Raw genomic sequence first — 27,221 nt, 5'->3', positions numbered from 1 at the left:
GTTGAACGTGAGGGAAAGAGAAAGGCGGAGCCAAAAACAAGCCGCGACGAAGCCTCCCTGATCAGCACAGTCACCCCTGAAGAAGAGACCAAGCCGGTCTCGAAACGTCGGGTTTCCTCCAAGAATTTGTGGCTGGAGGTATTTCAACTTCTTAATTCTTCCACCCAGCCAGACAGACTTCTGTCGAAGTGTGTCGAAATGTTTACATTTAAGATAGAGTACACACGCGATAGAGTACACACGCCCCCATTTGCTTAGCGCCGTCTGGTGAAAAGGAGGCGAACGTGAACAACTTTTCAACGCGCCCACTCCGCAGCGCCGCCGACAACCGCCTTGTAACCTCTCTAGTCTCTAAGTCTCTTTCTTGACCGGGAGACCGGGATTTCCTACCCATCCATTCCGAAGAACGTCTGTGTGTAGTCTGTGTTTGGGATCGTGGGGTTCGGACCGCGGTGGTTTGTTTACCCTATGTACTTATGTCTACGCCGAGCCGCCGTAGAAAAGACGTGTGCCGGGTGCTCGCACCATCACCATGTGCAGGTTTTCCGCGCCAGTCGCCCTTCTTGTTCTGAATAATCAACGTCCCCACTCTACGTTTACGGTTTACACTACAAAGAACTGCTGCTGCTGCACGAACTTCGTCTCGCCGTATCACCATGCTTGCCTTTTGCTCTGCGTACGGCTGTACGAGCACCGGGGGCCGATACGATGTAAGTAGTGTTTCACAACTTCCCTCATGAGAGAAAACTAGCTCCTCAGTGAATCGCTGCTGCGAAAGGAAGTAACTTCAAGCCTTCGAGAACCAAGTTCTCTGCTCGAAACATTTTCGTGACAGTGGCTGCCGGCGGAGTTAATCGCTAATGCGTGTAATGGGAATTCTGGTCAAATCTGCTCAACTAAAAGCGTGGTGCCATCGATGTTCGTTCAGGAACGAAATGAGACGCAGGCAGCGCAAGCTGCATTCTCGAGGAGACTAAATTATGAGGTAAGCTGTCGAATATTGGAGGTTATCATGTTGCATGTAGAAAAAAAGAAAGTCGCAGTTTCACCGCAAGCGCCAAGCAATGAATGCGATAGCAACGCATTGTGCAGCTGGCAGCTAACTGTTTTGTATCCGGTCTCGCGTAACTACAAAACGCTCTCCGAAGTGACTTCGCGTTGAGAACGCAGCGCGTAGAAGGGTTTACGAGCCGCCTGCTTTGATGGTTGTCGAGATAGCGCGGGCGCCAGCCATTGCAACCGCGCCCTTAAGTTGCTCCGACCGACGGAGGGCGCATGCGTCTTTTCATGCCCGTTAAAGAAGGGCGTGGCGTTTCCTGTCTGCTTCGACGGCAGGCCTCCCGAGCGGGGTGATGTTATCGCATGCACCCTCCGAGCGACGAAAATGGGTCGGCTCGTTTGGTCTCTGCTTCGGCCGCGTTCGTCGCAACTGCTCGCGCGCTTTTACCCGCGATAGAACATGCGATGCGTGGGGGGATCTTATCAATTTGGACTTCATACGGAAGGGACATGACGGCGACGGCAAAAACCCGTCGAGACTGTCCATATAATTGCTGTCGCAAGAAAAAAAACGCCAGGCCTGCGCGGAAAGCGCAGCACAGTCACAGCGAAAGCTGGAAGAGCGGCATTTCTAGAGCCCGTTATAAACTCTCCTGTGGCTACTAATACAGGTACATTAGCAACGTATCCACTACGCCACAAAGCGTAATTTTTGGGAAGTTGGGAAGCACCCAGCACGACATTATTCGTTGTTCTGCGGAGAAGCGAGGTACCATATGTAAGCGATTATGTGCAGTTTGTTGATGCGGCGGTTGATGACGATGAATAATCATGGTTGCGCCCTTTGTAATGGGTTGGAAGCTTTAAACGACCCACTAGTTACGTAATGCATATTGTGTGACGCCCGGTCGTTATTTAACTGTCCCACCACACTTTATAACATACGTTAACCGGAGAAACGTAGAGCGAGAGAGAGAGAGAATTGACTTTATTGAGACCTTGAGGAAATGGATCATGGGAGCCTTATGGGCTTCCTTGGCAACCAACAAAAGTGCACTTGCGAGGAACCCACTACGCTGTAAATCATTGTAATTTTTGAGAAGTAGGGCAGTAGGCACTGTGCCATTTTTCGTCATTCTACAGACAGCCGTGGTACCTGCTAAACGCATGTAAGGCATTATGCGCACTTTGTTGATGCTGTGCGTGATGACGATGAAGAATTGTGGCAGAGCTCTTTGTAATGGGTTGGAAGCATTCAACAACCTACTCGTTGCGCAATTCGCATTGTGTGACGCCTGGTTACAGAATTCGCGTTGTGCGACGCTTGGTGCTTATTCTACTCTTTTACCACGCTATATTGCATATGCTAATGTGGTTCCTTCCCGACATGAAGCCTGTGTAGGACCTTTTTGCAAAGCAGTTTCAAGCACCGGCATAGCTCAGAGATTGAATACTGGGCTCCCACGCAGAGGGCCCAGGTTCGAACCTCGTTCCATCCTGGAATTTTTTTCTTATTTAGTTTTTTTTTTCTTAATTCGGGCGATATTGGTTACGGACACCGGCGGCGGCGGCAGCGGCGGCGGCGGCGGACAACTACGGCACCAAAAACGGCCGGTGAAATGATCTCATAACAGCTTTCGCTGTAAAAAATTGCCGTTTCACCGCAAGGGCAAAGCAGTGAATGCGATAACATCAAATTGTAATGTTACACGAATGAAGGCTAGCATCTAACTCTTTTGGATACGATCTCGCATTGCTTGACAAGGCGCTGGTGCAAGAGGATACGGCCGCTCTAGAGAGAGAAGCGGTTTTCGGGTAGTATCTTCGCGACTGCATCCTTCCGATCAGAGTTCACATTTGCTGCTCGGGCGACGCTCCTCTCCTCCGGCGTCGCTTCATGCTCCTTCAAGATGGGCGAGGCGTTTCGTCTCTGCTTGAGAAGCAATCGACGGCAGGCCTTACAGGCGGGTTGATCTTATCGCATGCGCCCTCAGTGCGGCGGAGTTGCCAGGAGTACCGGGGTGGAGGGAGCAGAGGAGCCTACCCAGCGTAGGTCTCCGCTATCCTCTTGGCCCAATCCAGGATCTGGTACTGGACCTTGGGCGCCCTTTTACGGAATGTGACGGCGATGGCAAAAACACGTCGAAAGCGTCCACATAATTACTATCGCAATAAAAAGTTTATGAGGCCGTTGCACTGTGTGAAAGTGGATGACTAGCGAAGCTACGGGACACAGAGCACAGAGCTGACACAAAATTTCGATGTTAGGTACAGAAAGTCGCTTTTGGATTTAGCGCATGCTCTTTCAAAGCTGTGTGTTGGAGCAGCATGCATGGTCGTTTTGCCACGACATGCGTTGTCTTATCTGGCTTGCCGCATCCATTTAGCATTTAATGCATGGTCTTGGTGAGCCTTTTAAGCGGCATGCGTATTTTGGTCACATTCTCCATTCTGAACCATTTTAGTAGACCTGTGATGGGTAGCAGGGTTTGCACAAGGTGGCACATACCTGTTAAGGGGTTTTCTGTTCATGGAGCTACGGTTGTGTAATATACAGTTTTGCTGTAAAAAAATGGACATTGTATTGCTTGATATATATTCGCCCTGTTTTTCTCCTTCCGTTGCTTAACCCTTCCCAGACACCACCTATGAAGAACTGTCTGTATATGCGTCAAATTGACACAACATTATTTCAAGGCATTCGATATCCTATTTTAACAAAAATAATGTCATTATAGGTTAATTTATGTGTGTTACAGTAATTACTCATAATTAAATTGTAGTTATACATCGGTTTATCCTGAAGTCATTCATGCTCTGTTTTTAGCATAAATAGGATAAAATATTAGGATATAAATACAGAGTGAATTCGTTTTCGGCTCTGTTCGTTCTGAGCAAAAAATTATACTCTTGTCGTGGCTCGTGGTAAGCAGCACATCGCAACTCCTCGTCGAACATGGTAGTTCCTTGAGCACAGTGACTACATCTAACAGTAGACTGGAAAATTAAGGAAAATGAAAGCACAGTTATTTCGCAGGAGGTTCAATTGATCAAAAGATCAATGCATCTTGCGTTTTCTTAGCCACTAGTCGGCACAACTAGCGAAAACAAGGGGTGTACACAATTGTGCACAAAGCACCTCAAAGGGTTAAATCTCCCTTGCTCTTCTGTCGCTGGTGATGCTTTTGCCGAAGGGTTGCAAACCTGGGTGTGTCTGTTCTGCAGAATGCCTCTTAACAAATGAGTGCATCCTTGATAGTCAGTGGTCTGGCACGGGCTTTTAGAAGTTGTCGACCACTGCTCTAACTGAGCACCGATATTCATGTGGACAAGTTTTGTGAATGTGGCCCAGACACGGCATTCGACATGCGAGTTTGAAAATGGGTTTTTAGAGTATTAAGATCGCTGTAGCAATACTGCATAAAGTTTCCAGTCGCCGGAAACAAGTGTGAGTATAAAGAAGTCCATGCAGAATCTCCTTTGCAAGTTGTCTAGGTGATGCCAAAGTGTTGAGCTTTACATTAGGAAGCGGCTGTCCATGGAATGCTGTTTTTGGGTGGCACTGGCATCTGCTGCTTCTTTGAGGTTTGCTGGTGGTGCCACCTGTGGCAAACACTGGCGAAAACAAGATGTGCGACGCTCATAGAGGCCTTGTGCAAGCCACCTGCTCCTCCCCGTTTTTACATTCCTTTCTTCATTTCAGATTTATATTTCTAATGCCGATGCTGCTCCACTAGATAACTATAACATTTGTTATGTTTTTTGTGCTCTCCTTGTGTTCCATCTGCCACATACTTTTCTTATGTGTGCGTGATCTGTTAACACAGATGAATTAAATCGTGTCGCGGTGTAAAACAGTCTTCCTGTTTTATTGAATACCTTTGACAGTACAGAAATGATGCATCTTATTGTTTTATGCTTCCGTGGCAAATGAAGACGTGTGCACAAAATGCATGTGCTTTTAGCGCAGTACAGGACTTATAAAACATTAAAAAAACTGAAAGTTAACTTTTTAACAGGTGCAGTATGGTTGCACAACGTATGCACGAAAGTACTAAAGTGAATGGGCAACCAGTATTCACATCGCATTTTTTTTTATTTCCCAGGCTCTATTACAATCATGAGGAACCTCAAATTGCATTATAAACGCTTGTAGTATATTTATCCTTCGTATACTGCATTCTGTCACAACCTAAGAAAAAAATGTCAAATCTGCTTTCAAAACTGCAGTGTCGCTGTCCTTCACCTGTGAACGACAGTCATGATGGCTCGTTTTTGCTTGAACCACAAGTGCTCAGCTAGTGTAAATATAAATACTACACAAATTAGGAGTTCAAGGTGCGTTGTTGCTACCTGGAATGTTACGTATGGTTGAGCAGCGATGTCAGAATCCTCGACGAAAGTTACCAGGGTGTTCAGGTTTCCGACATAAAACCAGCGCCAGAAATGTGCATCTGTTTGGAAAAGCCAACTGCCTGAAACACTACAGAAATGCTTGATACCACAAAAATGAATAAGAGCTATTGGATGGAGCATTTGTGCAAATGTTCTTTAGGAGGAACAGCAATGGGTGAGGGTGGAGCGGTCATTTTTTCTTAGGTTTTAAGCGAATACAAATCCTACACTGGCACATAAAATGTGCACCAAGAGCTTTACACTAGCGTAACAAGTGGCGGCTGCTTACACGTTCACTCACCTTCGTGGAAACAGTATTCTCATTGGATTGCAATATTAACAAATGCAAGAATAGTAATGACACACTTGTTACCACAGAGTGGTTGTAAGAACACGCACGAGGCCATGACGTTGTTAACTCCAACACGGATGTAGGGCTACAGCGCGCTAGATTATTCTAGCATATTGTCGTATAAGCTGCAGTCATTTCAGTGGCTCCAACAATGCAGCTCAAGTCACCCTACTCAAGCAGTCAAACTGCTGCCAACTGGAGGAACACAGATTGATCACAGAAATTCACTCACGGTCACAGAAAACTGCCTTTTGGTGGGAGGCCATCTTGTCTCACTTCTCCTCAAGACCAATTGACAAATGTGCACAGTTGAAGTGGCTAAAGGCGTGCTGCTGATGCGGCATATGTGATGACAGTTCAACAAAATCAAGGCTCATCTTCCTACCTGTGGCCAACACTTAACACAGTTTGAACGTTGTGCCGCCCAAGGTGCGACAAAAGGAACAGTCCAGCCAGTATCGTTGGTTGCGCTGTCGTCTGCACAGTGCGTGTTATCATGGCAATGAAAAATGAATAAAAACAGCAGGGAGGGAGTATTTGAAGAGACGTCAAAGCATTGAAAGCAAGGAGGCTTGTTGCTTAGTCGGTGCTGCGCATTGTCAAGATGTGGTGCTGTTTTGGTTTTGTTCAACGGAAATGTGAACTTTCAAAAATGCGTGGGATCCTGTGGCAGTTTGGAAGAGGGTGCAACCGCCCTTGGCTGGTCACCAGTTGAGCCGAGCGGTGAAAGCACCATACCAGCGCACAAGGCAGCCATCTTTGATCTTCTCAGTAGTGCTAGTCAGCGTCTCGAACGGCCCCATGGCGTGTCTGCACCACATCCACTGAAACGCATGCTTGGCATAAAAATTTGCAAAGTTTGAATTTTCCTGATGTGTGCAGTCCTCCCTGCCAGCTTTGCACATTGTCGTGCAGATGGCTTTTATTCCACTTCCATGCAATGCAACGAAGCCTTCGTACAAATTATCTTTCTACATGGGCTTTTCACTGCGGGTACAGTGTATTCATGTAGGGAACATATGTTCATAATATGGGGCCAGGGTTCAAGCTCGAGCGCAGAAGTGAAGGTTTATCTTCGATTTTTCATATTTCTTCATTGTGGCGGTCGACTTAGGTAACAGAGGGACGAACAGATTTCTCATTGAGTCGGCACAGGAATGCCTACACATTTAAAAGCAATATCTGGAGTGGCTATAAAGACGGAAGATATTCTTGACAATTATTTGCGGGACATGCACAAGCTGATTTGCATTATTGAAGTTTGTTTTCAGTTTTAATGAGATAGGGTTACATGAACATTTTGCAGTGTCCGATATTATTAAATCACGAAAAATTGTTCAAAAATTGCCAATTTTCTGTATGACGTGAAATGCTTCAGTGACATCTTCAAAACAGAAAAATACTTGTGAAAACATTTTACGGCAGATAAAAATGCTTTATTCGTCATATTTCGCACCGTCATGATACCCTATACCTGGGGCATTTGATGTCTATTCCGCTAGAAATTTCTGCAGCTGCAGAAAGTAAGGATTCCATCTGACTTCCCGTGTACAAAATGTACTATTCCTCGATAGTTCAATTCAAACTATATGAGGCTACCATCCGTGTGGTAACATGCAAAGCATGGCACTGCACCATGTTTTTTTATCACGTGCGGGAAATGCAAGGTGCGCATTTTGCCATTTAGTGTGCACACTCACATTCAGTAATAGAGCCAATCATGGAACCCATGCTGCCATTTATGTTTTAAATAGGAAAACACCATTTGATAAGCTGGGCTCATCAAAAGCCTCTTGAAACATTGCTAAAGCGCTATGACGAGCACCAGTCGTCATAAGCGCTTAAGGGGTTAAGCGTCCCAAATAAACCTACATAAAGAAATATGCAGTAGGCTTGGCTTGTCTGAGCAACATTGATGGCAATTAAAAAAGGTAATACTGGATACAGCATCAGAAAAACCAAAAACCAGGCAAATATACAATGGTATAGGTGGTTTAAAAAAATTTACACTTGCGAAAAGTATTCATTTTAATAATTGTCATAGCCTCCTGTTTCGTTGTGTATGTGTCAATAACTCATTTTTGATACACTGTCGTATATTCTTGGACAGCCGCTCTTTGGAGACGGAACCATCGGGCAAACGCCAGGACCAAGTCATTGTTGCAAGACAGATCTTGTAAGATGGCTTTCATTACTTTACTCAGCAATGATCTTTTGCGTTATCACTCGTAACAACACAAGCCAATTTATTTCAGGATGACGTCACAGCAGATCCAGTATATGATGCAGCAAGGGGCCTCACTCTTAAGTCGGGAAAAGCGGTAGGAACATCACCAGAGCCAGCATGTGAGCCGGGTCACATCAAAGATAAATCTGTTCAAGTGCGACTACTAACCCACCATGAAGCATCACAAGCGAATGAAAAGAAAGTTCTGTCCACATGTGCAACACAAACAGAGCCTCAAGCTGCTTCTTCAGGTATGTCTCCGTATTCGCCGTTAGATAAAGGAAAAAGTCAACTTCGCCGCAAGAGCAAACAGTGAATGCTATAGCAAGAAGTCGGACTGTTATACGAAGTTAGGCGAGCAGCTCACTGCTTTAGGATGCAGTCTGGTGTCTTTCTACGAAACACTGGCATAAAGGGTGGTTGTTAACATGTCTTTAGTCACGTTTTCCCCCTCGGAGGGCTGCAGTGAGCGATCAGCGGAGGAATGGGAAAGAAAAAATGGGGAGGCACAATAATGTCTTGTGAGCTTCTTTCTGCTCTGGCGATCACGCCCGAGATGAAGCCTGATGCCAGTGGCTGTTGCCTTGGGGTCATTCAGGTACTTCTGTAGTGACCATCATAGCTCATTGGCAGCCATGCCGATGCTGCGCCAGGTAGTATCTGGTCCTGGAAAGCAGAGTCTCACCATTCAGGCCGATTGAGGCAGTTAATGGCCCATTGTTTGTGGTCCGAGTTCAGCAGGCAGTCCCAGATGATGTGCTCGAGGTCCGCCTGAGTGCTGAAGGGGCTGCAGACGCCAATGTGTGAGGTTTCTAGGCCAAGGGGTTCTTCGTTTCAGTGAAGATGCTCCACGAGGAATGGATTGAGAAGCGTTCGGGTCTGTATACCTGCCGCAGCAGTGCCTGCTGCCTGCCGCTGGCGGGTATGGGCACTTGAAGGAAGGGTAGGTATATCGAATGTTTGGATACTGCAAGAGATAGCAGCAACAGTAATGCTTTGGTTAGGCTGTTGCATCCATGGCACCATACCAGTCCCTGTGTGTTTCAGTTTCTTGAGGTGCATTGCACGATATGTATTCGGGTGCTTTCGACTGCACGGATAGCATGATGTGCACTAGTCAGTGTGCCTATAAAATCCCAAGATTTCATTCAATGATGAACCTGGCTTCAAGAACAATATGCCTGAAGAGCTCAGAGAAGCGCCTCCCAACACTGCAGTTTATTCCAGTGAAAGACCCCGCGGTCCTTGTGGCATGCACTGGACCTTGTTTTTCTTTTTTCTCTCGTTTTAGCACGCGCTATTTTTGGTGTTATTAGCAGTGCCCGTTTGACACTATTTGACAGGTGCTATGGGGTGGTTACCATTGCGTATCTGCTGCTTGTATTTCTCTTGGATTCGGGCTTGCCTCCTTGCCGAGTGTTCGTTGCCAGTGTTCTTTGGCGAGATTTGGGGTCTGCAGTTTGTGTGTGTTCCCAAGGGGGAGATATGTGCGATAGCACAGAAAAATTAGTTACGTCAAGCCCAATTTTAGCAAGGGCTCTCCCTGCTTGCATAGACTTCAGTAGTGTGATACGCGTCAGCTCGTGTTAGACAAGAGGTCAGCAGGCTCCAGAGTGGGTCGAGGAGGAAGGGGGGGGGTGCAGAATGACGGAAGGAAGAACATGTCGTACAGCTCAAGCAGAAGATTCCACTTTTAACAGCTGAGCTGTTTTAAGCGTGCAATAAATCCGCGTAGTGTACACAAAAACTCGGGCATGTATGCGCCACAGGAATTAGGCAAGCCACACTACCGAGTCAGCAGGTGCGACGGAAAGTGAAGACATTAGAGTTAGAGAGCGGAGTGAAAAAAGGTGATGGAGTGCGGTGGAAAAGGAGGTTGGAGCATGGGGTGGAAGAGAGTAAAGCCTAGTAAAACAAGGAGTGCTGGACAAGGACTCTGGAAGGGGGAGCAGGCGAGTGATAAGCGAAAACTGCTCGGTGAAGTCGGGAGGAGGAAGGAAATGAGGAGGAGAAGAATTAAATAAAACGCAGTAAACTTTCGAAAGGGGATTCGAACCAGAGTATCCACGATCCGAATGCGAGAGTCGTAGTGACGAGGCTATCCAGGCTTGGTTGCTGCACAAGCATTTATGGGAACCATATATGTGTTGCTGTGGGTGAGAGAGCGAGAAAAAGATAGAAAGAAAGCAAACAGATATCGAAAGAATGAAAGGCTTAAAAAGTGAGAAAGAAAGAAATAGAGATAGCGAGAGAAAGAAAGCAGAAGAGCATTGCCATGTATAGTATAGTAGAGCAAAGGGTTGTAGTTGTTGGGCTACCTGACCATGACTACGAGCCGCCTTTCGGACGAAAGCAGGAGAAAACACCATCCCATAAGCATGTTTGCAGGACAGCGGAACCCCAGCCGCAAAATTAGGACATGTCCCGCCTGAATTGGGATTTCTGGTCACTTTACTCATACCCGAAGACGTTTTCGATGCAGGGAAGGGTGTATACTATGGAAGCCCTGTGATCACTCTCCGGGCCTTTTTATTGATGTGCTGCGGAGTATGCAACCGTGTTCCAGTGTTCGGGTGAAACAAGGTGCCATACAGGATACGAGAATGTAGGAATGCCTGTACAAAGTGCTTGATTTCTTTCTCTCTCACGCCCCTCATACACTTGGCGATAATGCAAAGAACTTGATTTGGACCTGCTTTGTAGCTTTTTCTGTTTGCTGGAACCACGTTGTGAATATGCACTGCGCACACGAGCATTCCATGTAGTGAAACCTTGTTAATATGTAGCTGCTGTAAACGTCGCATAACTATGCACTAAACGGTGGTACAGTGAAACCTCTCAATAGCGAAAGACTTCAAGAACGAAATTGTCGCGGCAACGAAGATACCTGGTGGCCCCGGCGAATGTCGATAAAGTTCAGTGTATTTGGCCCTCTCGGCAGCAAAGAGACTTTAAAAAGCGCTCCCGCAATAACAAAACTTTCCCGTTGTGATCCGAAACATTTTTTTCAACCCATGGGCTAGTTGCGAATCCAGAAGTTCAAAAATTGCAGCACTGCTCATTCGACAAGTCAGGCACATATGTTTCTGCCAATAAGCATTGGTGCGACCATTGCTCTTTACATTGGGTTAGATGATGATGATAGCAAGAAGACTTCTTTTTCACTGAGAACAGTTTTTTGCTGACGCCTCTGTTGGCAACTATGTGAGCACATGAGGTTTAAAGTGACGACATCCACGAAAGTGACGTCATGCCGACAGACATTCTGTAGACTGCCCAACCGCTTGCTGCCGCGCGACTCCGTGTGCACGTGGAGATCGCCTTTGCTTTGCTTACATGCACTGTTAAGCCTTTTGGAAAGATGCCGCCTCCTATTAAAAAGCACAAGTTTTTGACGCTTCAGTAGAAGTCTACCATGATCATCGAAGCTGTGAAAGGCAAGGCTCGAGCTGTCCAGCTCCTTCAAAGCAGTGTGAAACAAAGGAAAATCAGCAACTTCTTTAAATAAATTTTGGTTGTGCTAGGTAATTGGTGTGCGTATTTTTCTATTTTAATGGCAATGAAATTCTCATGAGAATAAACAAAAATTGCTTTCTCGGCAGTTTCGTTATTCAAAGGTTTCGACTGTATACATTAACCACCAAGTTCAAATTAGCATTTCCTGATGCACGCCATCACCACCAATACAGAAATACATACAGTGCCACCGCAAATATTGCAAAGTACCCACCACAAAGCCTTTTTTTTACCAAAGTGTGGAAAAGATTCTGGCTCTCTCGTAGATACCGCATCGTTAAGGTGTACGGCAAGCGGCATTTCGGAACTATTGCAGGGTCAGGGATATGCAGCGACTGACTTACCGAGAGAACAGACAGTATTGGCTTTCTGCGATACGTGTCTATGCGTCTGTACTACAGTCTGTCACTAAGTGAAAACTGACACAGTTTTCATTAAAGCGTGGCATGGCTGTATTGATCTGACAGTCCCTCGCTAGCTGCGTACAATGCGCTCCCTACTCATGTCACGGCGTCATTTCCGGGCCACTTGCATACATCGTATGTGCATTTGTTGCGGGAGTGCTCTTTGTATCCACTCTGCTTCAGTACGTGCACAGATGCGGTGATTACCTTGTTGGGTTATCGCGGCGGCAACGAGTGCGCATTGCTTGATTGACGACCTTCCAGCAGCATCGCTGCTGGACGAGCTTCCAGCAAGCAATGCGCACTCATCAATGTTCTAGTGGTCCTGGCAATGGACAGAGGTGCATTTTAATTGCTGCCTAATAAAAGCGTGCAGTATGGCTGCAACAGCGCTATGCTTGTTGTACCGTACACGCGCATTTGGCGTGATAGTTTGAATGCAGCGAGGTTTCATGGTGACCACGACCCGCAATGCTCAATTCAGCACGCTACTATAATTTCATCAGCGCCTGGCGCGCAACATGTGTTTGCCTAAAGCATCTTCAAGTTCGGTTATTGGAAAGGTTGTATTAAATTGTTGTCTGACACTTAAACGGACTGACAACTGTTTCTTTTTCGACCCATTTTTTTTTACAGCCCGACAGAAAGCTCACCCTTCGCAGTGTTTGTAGCTGCAGTAGTTAGGTAATACCAAAAGCACATAGTTATTTTACAAGCAGTATTTTTCGATTTGAAAGGCTCTAAACACGGATGTACCTTCTTTCCTCCAGCAACGCTGAGAATTGATACCGATGCCGCCAGCCCTTCTCGCGATTTGTGAAAGCTATCGTTGTTCTGCTTTCGCAAGAGTTCCTGTAACAATGTTTTACCACCTTTATTTATAGCTTTTCAACTATTTTTGAAAATAACAAGCTGTTACAATCAGATTATGTGGCATTATACACCTTCCCTGTATCTGTACCGCATTTTGTGCGCATCCGTCCAAGGTTGCCTGTGCCTGTGTTATGGGTGGCTTGTCCAGGCATCGTTACTCTCTCGATGGACGAGCCAAGCAATGTCATCGAAAACGTCACTGCACATATGCGCGGGCGCGCCAAGTAGCAGCGTGCGTCATTTCTGAGACCAACTGTAGGTAGGGAAACCATGTCGCTCTAAAATCTTAGCTACCTGGAAACTGCGTGCACGTTTGCATGAGCACGTTGAAAGGTTGCTCAAGATGCGCTAACGAGCATGGGATCATTACGCTCGCGAAGGCAGCGCCACTATGCATACTACTAACGCAGGCCTACATGTACATTTTTATGGAGTAATACCTTTCAATATAAATAAACGAACAATATTTCAAAACTAACAAAAAAATTCTCGACCGCGTATAGCAATCAACGGTCACGTGGCCGGGTTCAGCGGATCGTTCATGCTTTTGCCGCCAGAGGTCATTTCTCGCGACTTTCAATTAAGAAATAACAATATAAATCCACCTCTCATGAAAAAAGAGGGTTTGTTTGAGTCAATGCGACGGACAATCTTTCCATCCTTGGAGTCGTCTCATTTCATGTATACTGGGCAGTTGTCGGTCCCGTTAAGCATGATCTGTCACATAGGTTTTGCCCGTGGCAACATTTTTTCAGAAGAAATATGTCTGCCGCTTTTTCTGAGAGTTCTGCTTTGGTGATGCCTTCCGTCAGTGCAACACATGCTGCGCCGTCAGATGTCTTGCGCCGGCCCAGGAAGTATATCAGGATACCCCACCAGATACTTTGCTTGAAGTGGTTGATCTGTTGATGTCTTCTCATATTTGCACCCTCTGCTCGGAGGCTAGCTCCCCAGTATACTTCTAGATTTCTTTTTGTAAGGAACGCACTTGCCTTAGTCGTGTCTGCAAGCATCTCTTTGCTCGATATTCTCACAAAAAGTTTAAGCCTCTGGTTTCATAAATGCAGGAGGTGCCTGTCAGGGTCTGGATGATCACCAGAAACGTGCAGCGTCTGTTGCTGCATGCTTGAAATGCATCGTAGCTTTCGTTAAGGCATCAAGGTCTGTAATATGGCTGTTGTGCCTGTTTGAGATAATTATCTCAGTGTGTAATCATGCATTCTCGCCTATTGCATGAGCTGCAGCACCATCTTTTTTTCACATGTCGTGGCAGTAGGAAGATGGTCACTGCCTAGAGCATAGGCGGAGAGTTTTCATTTTACCGGAGGGCGCGGGGGCCCGACTTGCTCTTCCACATTTTTCTCTCACTCTCCCTATATACATATATATATATATATATATATATATATATATATATATATATATATATATATATATATATATATGGACAGACAGAGAGAGAGAGATAGGAGTTCTACTTCCAAAGTAAAGAATGTAATGTAACTTTAGTCTCTAAGGTGCCTGCCAACACCTCCTATAAACAACGATATCATAATGAAGATCTGTAAGTGGGAGACCCTAGATTTATTTTTCAGTTTACACGAAGACATAGATCCACCTCTTAACTCTTGGCTCAAAGCAAAAAAGGTCGCTAGGCTGCTTGCTACTCGTTGACTGCGTCGTGTAAAATCGATTCACGCAATGCATGGCGTTTATTAATAGGCTTTACTTAGTTAAAACATGCGCCACACAGGAGAGAGTAGGCTAACGCTGTCACGGGAAGTTTTGATTATGGCAGTGAATTCAATTCAAGATGGCCGAAAGTAATTCTGAGATGGTAGTAAATACCATTTGCTAATGCACTACACCTTGTGCGAAGCTGCGGTTACGAATCTTTCTGCCAAAGGTTGTTTTCTGGACGAGTGATGGAGTTGCTCATTGGTGACTGAACTTTTAGTAAAACCCTTTACAGATAAATCAAAACTGCGTACCATCTTTTCTCGGCACTTTTATAAGCAGGCATGTCGCAGGGTACCAATATGTAGGCAACCAAGAAATTACCCATTTTTTATTGGCGAGTAAGTTTGTGCGAAAGCGTTCACTGACTGACTGTGTCGGGATTGCTTTGTATTCTCAGTATCATTTTTGTGTTCTCAAAACCATTTACTACGGGGTTCAAGTCCTTTTGCTGCGTTGAGCGGCATCGCCATTGGCGTCGGCGGCGTAACCGATAGCACGAACGAGGACGAAAAAGAACCAACGCGGAGTCTGTCGATATCATGAGATACTGGCCTTTAACCTCGCTTTCTTCCTCTGTTGCGCGCGCTGGCCCCTCGGTCGGAGCTCGTGCGCATGCAGGGCTGGCACGTGCACCGCGGCTGGCTTCGCTTGTCGTAACGGGGCTGTGGGCGTTTCACTTAGTTCGCGACAGCTGCAATGCACAAAGTATATAGTGTGCGTAGCACTAGAGCGCTGGCAGTTTCTGTGGCAATATGTAACGGGTGTTACATTGCTACTGCTGCAGACAGTCAAAACAGTCAAAACTTCAAACACAGCTGGCGTTGTCTGAACACGAGGCTGCGCTCAGCGAATTAGGCGGTATCGTAATCGCCGGTGAATTTTTTCATTTGTCGTAGCTTAAGTCGTCGCTTCAGTTGTTCATCAACACAACATATTCTGCACGTAAAAATCCGTTCGAGGGGCATTTTTCAACAGAATGTCTGACTTGTCACTGGCCCATGTGCCGAACTTTAAATGGCTGAAATGAAAAAGAAGCGGGCATAAACAGCCTCCTGTGAAAAAGCTGCCAGACAGGACGACCCGGGGACCTAAGCCAAGCTCTTAAAAAATATCCTGGGCCGGCACCAGGGGGGGCTCTGCCCTCCCATGAGGCAGTCCGGTGGGGCCCAAGCCCCCCAGCCCCCCCGTACTCTTTGGCTATGGCCTAGAGGATCTTCAAGAAGCTTGCAGTGACAGGTTCTGGATTACGAGAACTCGTTCAGTTAGGCGTTAAGTTAGCAAATCACAGTGTGGATGTGTTCCCCCCCATATCTGGACTGTGACCGTGGGCGTTACCATGACCAAGCTGCTATGTTATGCTGTGTATGTGTGAACTGTGTCGGCACTGTCACAGGAGACAGTAAAGCAGCCATGTTAACTGATGATGTGGTGGTGACACCTCCGAAGGCGATACGGTCTCTTCAGCAAGTGAAGCGACTTTCGTGCTATCTGTCTCTTCCACGCAAAGTAAGCGGTGAGAGTGCAGCATGTACAAACGGTACAAAGGTATGAGCAGTCTACTGGTCTTTGTTGAGACAGTGCGTGCGACCATGGCCTTTTAGAGTGCAGCTCTTAGGTGCCCGTTCCTGCGTTGAGCGGTGTCGCCATCGGCATAACCGATAGACATGAAAAAATAAAATGAGAAAAAAATACCCAGGATAGCATGAGATTTGAACCTGGGCGCTCTGCGTGGCAGTCGAGTATTCTACCTCAGAGCCACGCTGATGCTTGAGACTCACTTGCAAAAAGACCCTATACAGGCGTGATGTCATGCAAGGAATCGCATCGCAGAAGAGTAAAATAACAACCATTCATCATACAATGCTAATTGTGCAACGAGTGTGTGGTTGAATGCTTCCCACCCACTGTAAAGTGTTCAGCCATAATTCTTCATCGTCATCAATCACACGCAGCATCAACAAAGTGCACATAATAGCTTACAGGTGTGTAGCGGGTATCTCGCTTATCCGTAGAAAGAAGAATAATGGCGTAGTCGGTGCTGTCCTAAGTCACAAAAATTATGATTTATGGCATAGTCGATACCTTGCGGAAAACCAAAACTTCAAACACAGTTTGCCTTGCCCCAACACGAAGCTATGCTCAGAATTCGCATTAGGCAGTATCGTAATCATCGGTGTTTTTTTATAAAAGTTTGCAGTTGCTGCCCAAGCACAACTGACCTCCACGCACCTCCCCCCCCCTTGCTGGCCCCTTCGTGTGCCTTCACGCAACTGGGATCGCTGGCACATTTAATCTCTGCTTGAGCAGCGACCGTTGGCAGCCTTCGTATGCTTTTACTCGCACATTGAACACACAACACATGGCATGATGTTATCGATTCGGGCTTTATATAAAAGCTGTTGGCGATGGCGAAAATTGACAAGAATTGAATTGATTTTATTCAAGTGCAAAATGTTACACTTCGGAAAGAGAGGACTAAAGGCATTGACGCCTGACGAGGTCCTTCCACCTGAAACAACAGTTTGCACACAAGCACTGACAACAACAGCAGAAGCGACTGAAAACTTACATAAAAGAAGTAATAGTTTACATACAACTTTGAATACATATAGAAAGATAAAATAACCTTTTACAAGTAAATATATAATCAAACGTATCATTGTTGAGGACCGAAATCATTGAACACAAATAGCAGTCAATATGCACTGAACAAAAACACTATAAAAGAAGTAGTTGACTTATTTGGTGCTTTATTATTTTTCCTGATTTGTGATTTCTTATTATTTCTTCTATATACCTTTGTTGTTGTTCAAGAGTGTTGTAATCTGGTAGTGCAACGTTTGTGCACCATAGTTTGTCCTGATCCTGTTATTCCTGAGCTAACATGGCGAAAAGTATGTGGTGGATGTTTTTGAAGGTCGTGTAAAGTGAGTGAAAAGGTAGTGTCGTTTTTAAGTAAGTGATGTGTCTGAAGAGCCAACCGCAAGGTTTTCAAGTTGTGTATGTTTAGTATACCCAGTTTGCTCCAGCGTTCATTTGTACTGTCTCTATAATTCATATTACTGATGGCACGAATGGCTTTTTTTTTGTAATACAAGTAGTGATTGCAAGTTAAATTGCGTAGTGCTTCCCCAGACCAATAGGCAGTAATGAAGGTATGATTGCACAAGAGCATAGTACATTTGTTTCTTAAACCATAATGGCAATAAATTTCTCATGTTTTAGATTATACCAACCGAACTGGAGAATTTAGAAAACACATGATTAACGTGATCTTACCAAGTTAGCCTTTCGTTAAAAATTACACCTAAAGATCGTATGGAGCCCACGCGCGATAGAGCACTATTGCGAAAAGTAATAATGGGTTCATTGTATATAATCTTGTTTTTCGGCTTGAATAATATGAACTTGGCCTTGTGTACATTGAGCTCTATTTTATTTGCTGTGAGCCATTCGATACAGTCCAGCCAGCCGCGTATTTGCGTCGCTCGCCACAGAACTTATATCACACCCAGAAAAGAAAATATTTGTGTCGTCTGCATACATGACCATTGAAGGAGTGCAAGGAATGTTCACTATATCATTATTATGCAAGAGAAAGAGCAACGGCCCCAAGATTGAGCCCTGCCTTACGCCTGTGTGTATATCCATGTAGCTAGATGAAACGCCATTGGCACTGGTACATTGTACTCTTGATGATAGGTAGCTCTTGATCAAATCTAATGGGGTGCCTCTTATTCCATAGTATGGCAATTTAAGCAAGAGAACTTTTTGATTAACCGAATCAAATGCCTTTTTTAGGCCCAGGAACAGTCCCACTGTGAAACATTTACCTTCTATGTTGTTTATTATTTCGTCCTTCACACGAAGCAAGGCCCTTTCTGTTGATTTTCCCTTCTGCAATCCATACTGCTGGTTTGATATTGCATTTATTTTCTCAAGGAAGCTGACTAAGCACCTGTTGATAGCATTTTCAGCAACTTTGCTGAAGACAGATAAAACAGAGATTCGACGATAATTTGCAAATGAGTTTCGATCACCTCCTTTGTGTTTAACAGAGACTCGTGCGATTTTCAGTTTATTGGGAAAAATTCCCATGGTTAGCATTTGGTTGCAAATATGTGAGAGTGTCGGTGCTACTATGTCTGCGACGTACTTGAGTGCCTGCGATTTAATGCCATCAATTCCAGCCGAGCAGTTGTTGCATAACTTCAAAATTAACTGAGCTATTTTATTAGGTGATGTAGGCAAAAAAAAGATTGTCTTGAATGATTGTCCTCATCGTCCTCATCAACTTTTGTACTCCCATCACCAATAGAGAGAAAGTGTTCATTAAATTTATATTTATTCGATAAGGAAATGCCACAGTATACCCTACCTCCATCTTCTATTTGATGCAGAGATTGCTTGTTTGTTTTGCACATGAGGCTATTATATGCTTTCTATATTTGTTCCGGGGTAAGTCTGTTAGCAAATACTTTGATATAGTAGTCCTCCTTCGCCTTTTTAATATCGGATGATAATTCATCACGCATTTGCTTAAAACCTTAAGAACATTTATGTCTCTATACTTTATGAAGTCAGCATGAAGTTTATTTATCCTAACGATTCGTTTGTGCAATTCCTTATCTATCCAAGGTTTTCTAGACTTCTTAAATTTAACGTAGCTACCAGCCTTATTATACACTTTTGAAAATTTTTCTATGAAAATCGTGTAACTAATGTTCGGGTTACTTTCACTGTATACGTCTGTCCAATCTTCTTCTTGTAATAAACTCCGCAAGCGTTGCAATGTATCGTCATTAATTTTCCTATACAAGACTGGCGATGTTTTAGGCGGAATTTTCTTATTATGCAGAGAAAAAGAAAGAAAGGCAAATGATCGCTCAAATCAAATAACATAATGCCCGAGTGCACGTCACAAGGCAAAAGATCGGTGAAACACAGATCTATTGTAATTGAACTGTCAACAGTAACACGAGTAGGAACGTTGATAATGTTAGCACAACCATAGCAAGACATTACATTAAGAAGACTTCTTTTAGAAGAAGAATTGGACTGCATATCGATATTGAAATCTCCCATTACTATTGACAGGTTTTCTGTTACTAGTTACATCAGCAAGTACACTATCCATACGCGCAACAAAATTATTTACATTACCGGAGGGGGGTCGGTACACCAGCAACATTGTAATGCCATTCACCTCTGCAGTTAATAATTCATAATCTGTATGAAACGAACATGTGTCTTTTAACAGATTGAAATACAATGAGGCGTCACCACCAACTCTGTTCTTTCTGCGTATGGACAAATCAACATAGCCATCAATTTTCACAGCGTTATCACATTCACTGAACCAGGTTTCAGTAAAGGCAAGTATGTCAAACTTATGCCCACACGAGTCAAGATACGTTGTGATGTCATCTATTTTGTTACTCAGGCTTCTTGCAGTTAAACAAAAGATAGAGCTAAACCTGCTTAAATCGCTGACTGAGTGCAACACACGTTCTTGAAATTCTGCTGCACTGTAATAGCCATTATTGGGTGAATAGTTATCCATGATTATGGTAATGTATCGTAATCACGCGGTGTTTGCATCCAAGAGTAACATTTAAGCAGAACTATTTCCTTGCTAGGTCTGGCTAACTCGATTAGTTGTTTCTAACTGAGCGTTTGTGAGCAAAGAAAGGTCAGACTCATATCACACATGCAAAACTGGTTCACCAGGTCCTTTATGCACCAGTATTTTCCCGTCTTTCTGCCATACATAGCGACATCCCATTTCAGAAGCCTTCGTGTGTGTCAACCAACGAAAACTCTTGTTTTGTGGGGTCAGATTATCATAGAAGTGCACTTTTGATCCTGATTCTCGTAATTGTCGCTTCCCTTTCTGTTGCCGGTTTTCTTTTGTTTTCCTTGCAACAAGTCTGATTATTACAGGTGGAACACGACCGTTTTTGGCAGAAAGACGGTGTATGCTCTCGATATCTGGTTCACTCAGAGGGGCTAGACCAAATGATACTCCAAGATCATTGACAACGTCTAGCAAATTTTTGTTATCTCTGCACGAAAGCCTATGTATCTCAAGGTTTTGCCTGCGTCCGTATTGCTCAAGGTCCTTTACCTGGCTTCTCAGACTTGAAAGTTCCTGCTCATCAGTTAAGCCCCTGGTTGAGATTAGAAGTTTCGCAGATGAAGTGGTTTGTGTCCTTTAGGTAAGAGGGAAAAGTCGGTGGGATGTATTTTATCGTGGAGTTAATGAATTCTGATATATTTTCTGTTGATGTACTGCTACTGGATACTATCGGACGTGCCAGATTGCCTTCTATATATATATATGTGCTATAGCACACTGGGCATCATTATAACATTGAATACAGAGACACTCGATACATTGTTTTTGTTGGTTTGCAAATTATTGAGTGCAATTGCCGGCGTGTCCTGGAAGCATACATCCCATGGAAATGATTGTTTTTGTAATACAATTAATTTCAGGGTAGATATTAGGTACAAAGTTGCGTTCAGCTACGACTACAGCGCACAATGCATGCAGTCCCTCTGTGATTATTGCAATAGCAATTAGATGGACACTCAAGGCTCTTTTTGCACAAGGCAGTGGCAGCAGCGGAACGTGAAGCTCTTCCGACGTACTTCTAAACAGCCATTCTTGTTTATGCAGGTGCTGTTTCATTGGGAAATCCACTGCCGTAATGCCACGTACTTCAAGATTTCGTCAAACGCAATTGATAGTTCGGTTCGGTGCATCTATCCTGGACCTGTCAAACTTAGAGGATGGCGATTGGCTGAAGACATAGACGACAGCGCCGTTTCAAGCTTTCTTCACTTCTGACCTCGGACAAACCAGTTCATTTTGCACAAGGCAGTGGCAGCAGCGGAACATGAAGCTCTTCCGACGTACTTCTAAACAGCCATTCTTGTTTACGCAGGTTGGTTGCTGTTACCTTTTTTGTCTCTTCGTTGTTGAATTCTGGTTCGGCGCTGCTGCCATCGCCATATTTTTTTTCTTGTATTTCAATAGTTCCTGCACTGTTTTTGATACATGATGAAGAAAAAAGAAGCCTGTCTTACTTCCCATGAGAAAATTTCTGACAGCCAGTATGTTACTTGTTCAAGTTGTGAATATGATTATCATGTAGGAAGCTGTTCGGGGGTGACAGGTAGAGATCTGAAAAAAAGAAAGAAAACTGGTGGGACCATAAGACAGTGGCTGTGTAACACGTGCGAAAATATCTCACGTCGTGGTGGCACAAATACGCCAGATAAGGTTTCGAAGGAAAATTGTGCTCTAAAAAATAATGTAGTGAAAATACAGACTCAACTGAACGCCCTTCTGCCACTAATAGGAAAAATTGATTCTTTGCTTGAGCTTAAATGCATAGTGGCAGGATTTCAAAAGTCTGTTGAACACGTCTGACCATCACGATCAAGTGATGACACACCTGACCGAACAGGACCAAGATATCGCTGAAGTCGAAGTACGTGTGGCTCGTTTCGATTGCTTAACTGATGAGCAGGAACTTTCAAGTCTAAGAAGCCAGGTCTTACACAGCCACTGTCTTATGGTCCCATCAGTTTTTTTTTTTTTTCAGATCTCTACCTGTCACCCCCGAACAGCTTCCTACATGATAATCATATTCACAACTTGAACAAGTAACATACTGGCTGTCAGAAATTTTCTCATGGAAAGTGAGACAGGCTTCTTTTTCATTCAACATGTATCAAAAACAGTGCAGGAACTATTGAAATAGAAGAAAAAAATTATGGCAATGGCAGCAGCGCCGAACCAGAATTCAACAACGAAGAGACAAAAAAGGTAACAGCAACCAACCTGCGTAAACAAGAATGGCTGTTTAGAAGTACGTCGGAAGAGCTTCACGTTCCGCTGCTGCCACTGCCTTGTGCAAAATGAACGGGTTTTTCCGAGGTCAGAAGTGAAGAAAGCTTGAAATGGCGCTGTCGTCTATGTCTTCAGCCAATCGCCACCCTCGAAGTTTGACAGATCCAGGATAGATGCACCGAACCGAACTATCACTTGTGTTTGACGAAATCTTGAAGTACGTGGCTTTACGGCAGCGGATTTCCCAATGAAACAGCGCCTGCGTAAACCAGAATGGCTGTTTAGAAGTACGTCGGAAGAGCTTCAGGTTCCGCTGCTGCCACTGCCTTGTGCAAAATGAGCCTCGAGTGTCCGTCTAATTGCTATCGCAATAATCACAGAGGGACTGCATGCATTGTTTTTCCCTCTGCTTTCTTAAGTACCGACAACCATTGAAGCGCCGCCGACGAATCTCATTGGCTAACGCTCGTTTTCGGTAGCCATGTTCTTCCTAACGCTTTTCAAGCACCTGGTGAAACGCGTACCCCGATCACTAATGACGGGGGGTTGGTGGGAGGAGAAAGGCGCGTCACGCTAGCATATTGTCCGCTGAAAGATGCGTGGCTAATGTACTTGACGTACATGGCTTTGTAAATCTTCCAAGTTAGTAAGAAAATGGCGACAGACGCCGGCTGCGCGTGAGAGAGGGCCAGGTAAGGAGGCAGTTGTCGGTACTTAAGTAGAAGGAAAAAATCTAGGGACTTTAAGTAGGACTATTGCTATCTTCTGGCTCTGAGGACGAGTTAATGCCATGCCAGCAAGGGAGCCGTTTTCGAAGAACACTCGAACAATGCAATGAGCGCGGAAAAGCGCGCGCGAAAACCAAAAACAGCGGGCCGGCGGGACCGCGGCCCCGCCGGTGGAAACTGCGCATGCGCCACTTAATCAGCTGATTGCCGCAGCTGTCAAAGTCAGCGACTTTTCAAGCAGATGGCGCTGGCTTCGCGCGGCGCGCGCGCGCGACTGTAGAGTGCAAAATCACGGAGCTGGCTGGCGTAGCCGGCGTCGCGCAGCGGACCTCGTCGCGTGCGACATTGTGCGCTGAGCGCACCGGACTATATCTAGGCCTTAGAATCAAAGTCCAAAGTTGCTGCTCGGGCGACAGCCCCCCCCGCCCCCTCTCGCGTCTTTTCATGCTCGTTCGAGACGCGCGGGGCGTTTCCTCTATTTGATGGCAGGCTTCCCGAGCGGAGTGGTGTTATCGCATGCGCCCTCCGAGCGACAGAGATGGGCTGGCTCGTTTGATATCTGCTTCAGCCGCGTTCGTCGCCCGCATTCGCGCGCTTTTACCCGTGGTAAAACATACTATGCACAGGGATATGTTATCAGTTTGGACTTTATACAGGAGAGGACGGCAAAAACTCGTCGAGAGTGTCCATATTGTTGCTATCGCAATAGAAAAGGACAGCAGTTCTCAAATTTTCTGATGCTTGTTTTATTGCGTGCAGAACACTTTTTAAGCCACTTTTGCCGCAGTACACTGGTGTCCTGCGGAAAAGCATACTGAGATTTAGAAGGGGCTATTAGTACTAGCTGTCAGGGACACAGCACATTTTTTCTTAATTACTCATTCGCGCACGCCCCGTGTAATTACATGTACTAGTATGATCGCTGACGTCTAAAAAATTATTGGCAATCATTTGAAGCTGGTGTGTATGGCGTTCCTGCGGCCTTGAGAAACAATAGACAAAAGCGTATGCCAGCTTTCTTTTTTTCGCTACCCCCACTTGCTCCTGCTTTACAAATCTCCCAAGTTTCTAGGTTGCCAGGTTCGCAGGTCCACATTAGCATTTCCAGTGCCGGTCGAATTATTTGACAGGTCCTGCAAATGCTAATGTGGACTTAGTCATCGTTCGCACTGACTTAGTCATTGTTCGCACTGTAGGGTGGCTCAACACACTGCTTTTATTGAAATAGCAGTGTTTGCGTGCACTGTGCACGAATTAGCTGATGTTGAATGGTTTTTACATATTGTTTTCTTTTCTAAAAATAAGCCTTCTTTGTTATCTGCTCCGAAGTTGGGATTTCGGGCTAAAAAGTACAGGTTTTTTTCTTCGTAACCTGCTCCAAATTTGGATTTTAGTGCTCCTAAAGCAACATTTTGCTACTCCAAAAATTGCTTCAAATCCTGTTTTGGCTGTTGCATCCCTGCATGACTGAAGAGAGAGAAAGATAGAGGAAAGACAGGGAGGTTAACCAGAGGAAGCCTCCGGTTTGCTACCCAGTAATAGGGAAGGGGATGTAAATGAATGAAAGAAGAGTTTGTGACGACAGCAGGTGACAAAAAAAAAAAAAACCAAACCAAGTCATGACCATAGCACCGTCCAAGTACTGCATTTTGTGCCAACAGTCACAGTTTGTCATTCAGTGCGGTTGCTTGCAGAAACCGCAACGCCCTCAGAGCGGCTCGTGTTGAAGACCTGGTAGGCTAATGCCCTAGGATTTTGTTCGCCGTGAGAGGGCGGTTGTCCAGCTGATCTAGTGTGGCTGAGAGGGCTGCTCTTTCGAAGTTGAAGCGGGTGCACTCACAGAGAAGGTGCGCGACTGTTTCGCTGCACCTGCAGACTTCACATGATGGGCTCTCAGCCATTCCAATAATAAATGAATAGGCATTTGAGAAGGCCACTCCAAGCCACAGACGGACCAGCAGGGTAGAGTCACATTGTGATAGACTAGACGGGATACGTAGTTTGAGATCACGGTCCGCTGAACTCTACCGAATTGTCTGACAGGTACTTGCAGTACGTGGCCAGAAGCTGTCTCTTTGCGCTGGGCTCTTCTAGAGCCCTGCATTGATGTCACAGTGTGCTCCACCAATTAAGGGTGCCCGCTGGATTCGTCGCGTGCCGCCCATTAGCAGGTTGAAGCTTTTCTTTGTTTTTCTTTTTTGCTAGTGCGTTTTTGGTAAATTTTCTTGACGTAAAATTTCTTGTCGATATTAGTTTTCACAGTATACGACACCACCAAGGGTGCTTATAACTCACTGTGCCTTGCTAACTTTCTCCGCCGCTCAGAGGGGTGGCTTAGCCCGTCCTCGTTACTGCTTCAAATTGGCAACATAACACTACATCAGTGATTACTTCATAGGCGTGCAGCCATTGACCGAGGCAGGCTTCCTCCACATGTCGATTGTGTCACCTGCTTGCAGGTGCCACAGTGGGTAAGCGCGGTGGGAGATATTGGCAAGTCAAACAAATGTACGACAGGCACGATAACTGCACAGCCATAATAAAATCACCACAGGGCCAAGGTGCAATTTTCTAGTGCAGAGGACCAATTAAGGCGGTCACTGCTACCTAATGTTGCTATTGGCTGACATTAAGTCACTTGGCAGCAGAAGAGGACATTTCTGGGACAAGCTGCAGTGCAGGAGAGGGGCGTGGGAATTGTTTTCTCAGAGTGCAGTGATGGGAATGCTGCTACAATTGCTCCAATGGGCTACATTTAGTTGAAGCTTCTACATCCACGCTACAAATGACAGAAACTGCTCTAAGGTTACTCCGATATGCGGCCATCAACATTCTGTGAAACAGTAAAAACAGCCTTGCGCAAACTCTCAGGCTTCAAGCAAGAGAGCTTGTGGTCCATTCCAGATAGTGGTTTTCACCACCCTATGTGAAATATCATCACTTCTGCTTTTCTCAAGGTAGAAGTGATGCCATGAGAAGCTCCCCGTGATAGTCAGATTCAGTGTGCACTTATGGGTAATTCTGTGCATTGGGGGATTTCACATTTTCGCTGGCATTTGTAGTTTCTACGTATGGCTCCGAAAGGTTTGCAAAGTATAATAACGCTGCGCATTTGTACCACTGGTGTAGCTTTTGTGGAAGTGAAGCAACAGCCAGTACTGTGGCAGCTTTTTTCAAGGTTGGCACAATATTTTGTTTTGCACCATCTTGCATGCGTTATATCCAAAGAAACTAGCAGCACCTCAAGCAGAAGTCACCATTATGATTTGGTTAAACAGAAGTCTTGTGAATTTATTCGGAAGATGAAGCCAATGCGAAAAAACACAGACAGCGAAGAACAACCAGACAGGACAAGCACTCGACTTAAAACTAAATGTTTACAGAAAAAAGCCCGCACGCCCACACACATGAACCAGCAGCGCCTGTGTAATCAGGCCATCTAAGCAGTGTCAAACTGCACGCCTCACTATACAAAGCCATAAAACGTGCAAGTGTGGTACAAACAGCACATTGTCATGAAACACCAAAATATCAATGCCACATGCACCACTGTTGTGACAGCTTTTTTCATGGTTGGTGCTTTTTCTGTTTCGCACCATCTTGCTTGCGTTGGAAGGAACTAGTAAAACCTCATGCAGCAGTCACCACTATGCATTGGTTAAAACTAGGGGTGTGCGAATATCAAATTTTTCGAATACGAATCGAGTACGAATATCCACCTTCGAATATCGAATCGAGTATAAAAGGAAAAATGGCTCCACAGTAACAATATTTTATTTAACATGTAGCTATTTGAAAAAAAAAAAAAACATTAACAGCTTGACTGGCAACACAACATACACTGCTATCTCCAGAACACAATGTCCAGGCTAGCACAATGCACATCACAACAAAAGCAAATATCACGGCACAATGAAAGTAATGACTACATGTTATCATGAAGAAATACGAGTTGCTCCACATGATCAGGCAGCAGGCGCTCCCTTGTAACAGAGAGAGACCCCCCCCCCTGCCACTGAAAAGGCACGCTCGCTTGGAACAGAAGTGGCTGGTATAGGGAGTTACATGGGGCAAAGCTTTGCCAGACTGGGGTATCTAAAGGTGCCTACAGTCCGCCACCAGTCAT

The 27,221-nt window shown here is 45.1% G+C and overlaps 1 protein-coding gene across 7 annotated transcripts in view; it reads left to right on the top strand.

Moving 5' to 3' along the window:
• Positions 1-27,221, top strand: part of LOC119390655 (gastrula zinc finger protein XlCGF57.1) — a 200,867-nt gene that overhangs the window by 85,142 nt on the left and 88,504 nt on the right. The window contains exons 1-4 of one of the 7 annotated variants that reach the window (XM_037658272.2): positions 345-710; positions 7,857-7,922; positions 8,002-8,224; positions 10,456-10,578. The exons of 3 other annotated variants lie outside the window; for them this stretch is intronic. Coding sequence is in view for 3 of the 4 variants with exons in the window: in XM_037658271.2 (XP_037514199.1) it covers positions 657-710; positions 7,857-7,922; positions 8,002-8,224 (343 nt within the window). In the remaining variant the exon portion in view is untranslated. Of the gene's footprint in view, positions 1-344; positions 711-7,856; positions 7,923-8,001; positions 8,225-10,455; positions 10,579-27,221 lie in introns of those variants that run through there. 3 more of the 7 variants (XM_049415130.1, XM_037658271.2, XM_049415131.1) reach the window with 3 other exon arrangements.

The sequence above is a fragment of the Rhipicephalus sanguineus genome, chromosome 4 (genome assembly GCF_013339695.2).
Source record: "Rhipicephalus sanguineus isolate Rsan-2018 chromosome 4, BIME_Rsan_1.4, whole genome shotgun sequence".
Classification (NCBI taxonomy): domain Eukaryota; kingdom Metazoa; phylum Arthropoda; class Arachnida; order Ixodida; family Ixodidae; genus Rhipicephalus; species Rhipicephalus sanguineus.
Note: the sequence above shows the minus strand (reverse complement) of the source record. Positions and strands in the feature narration are given on the sequence as shown.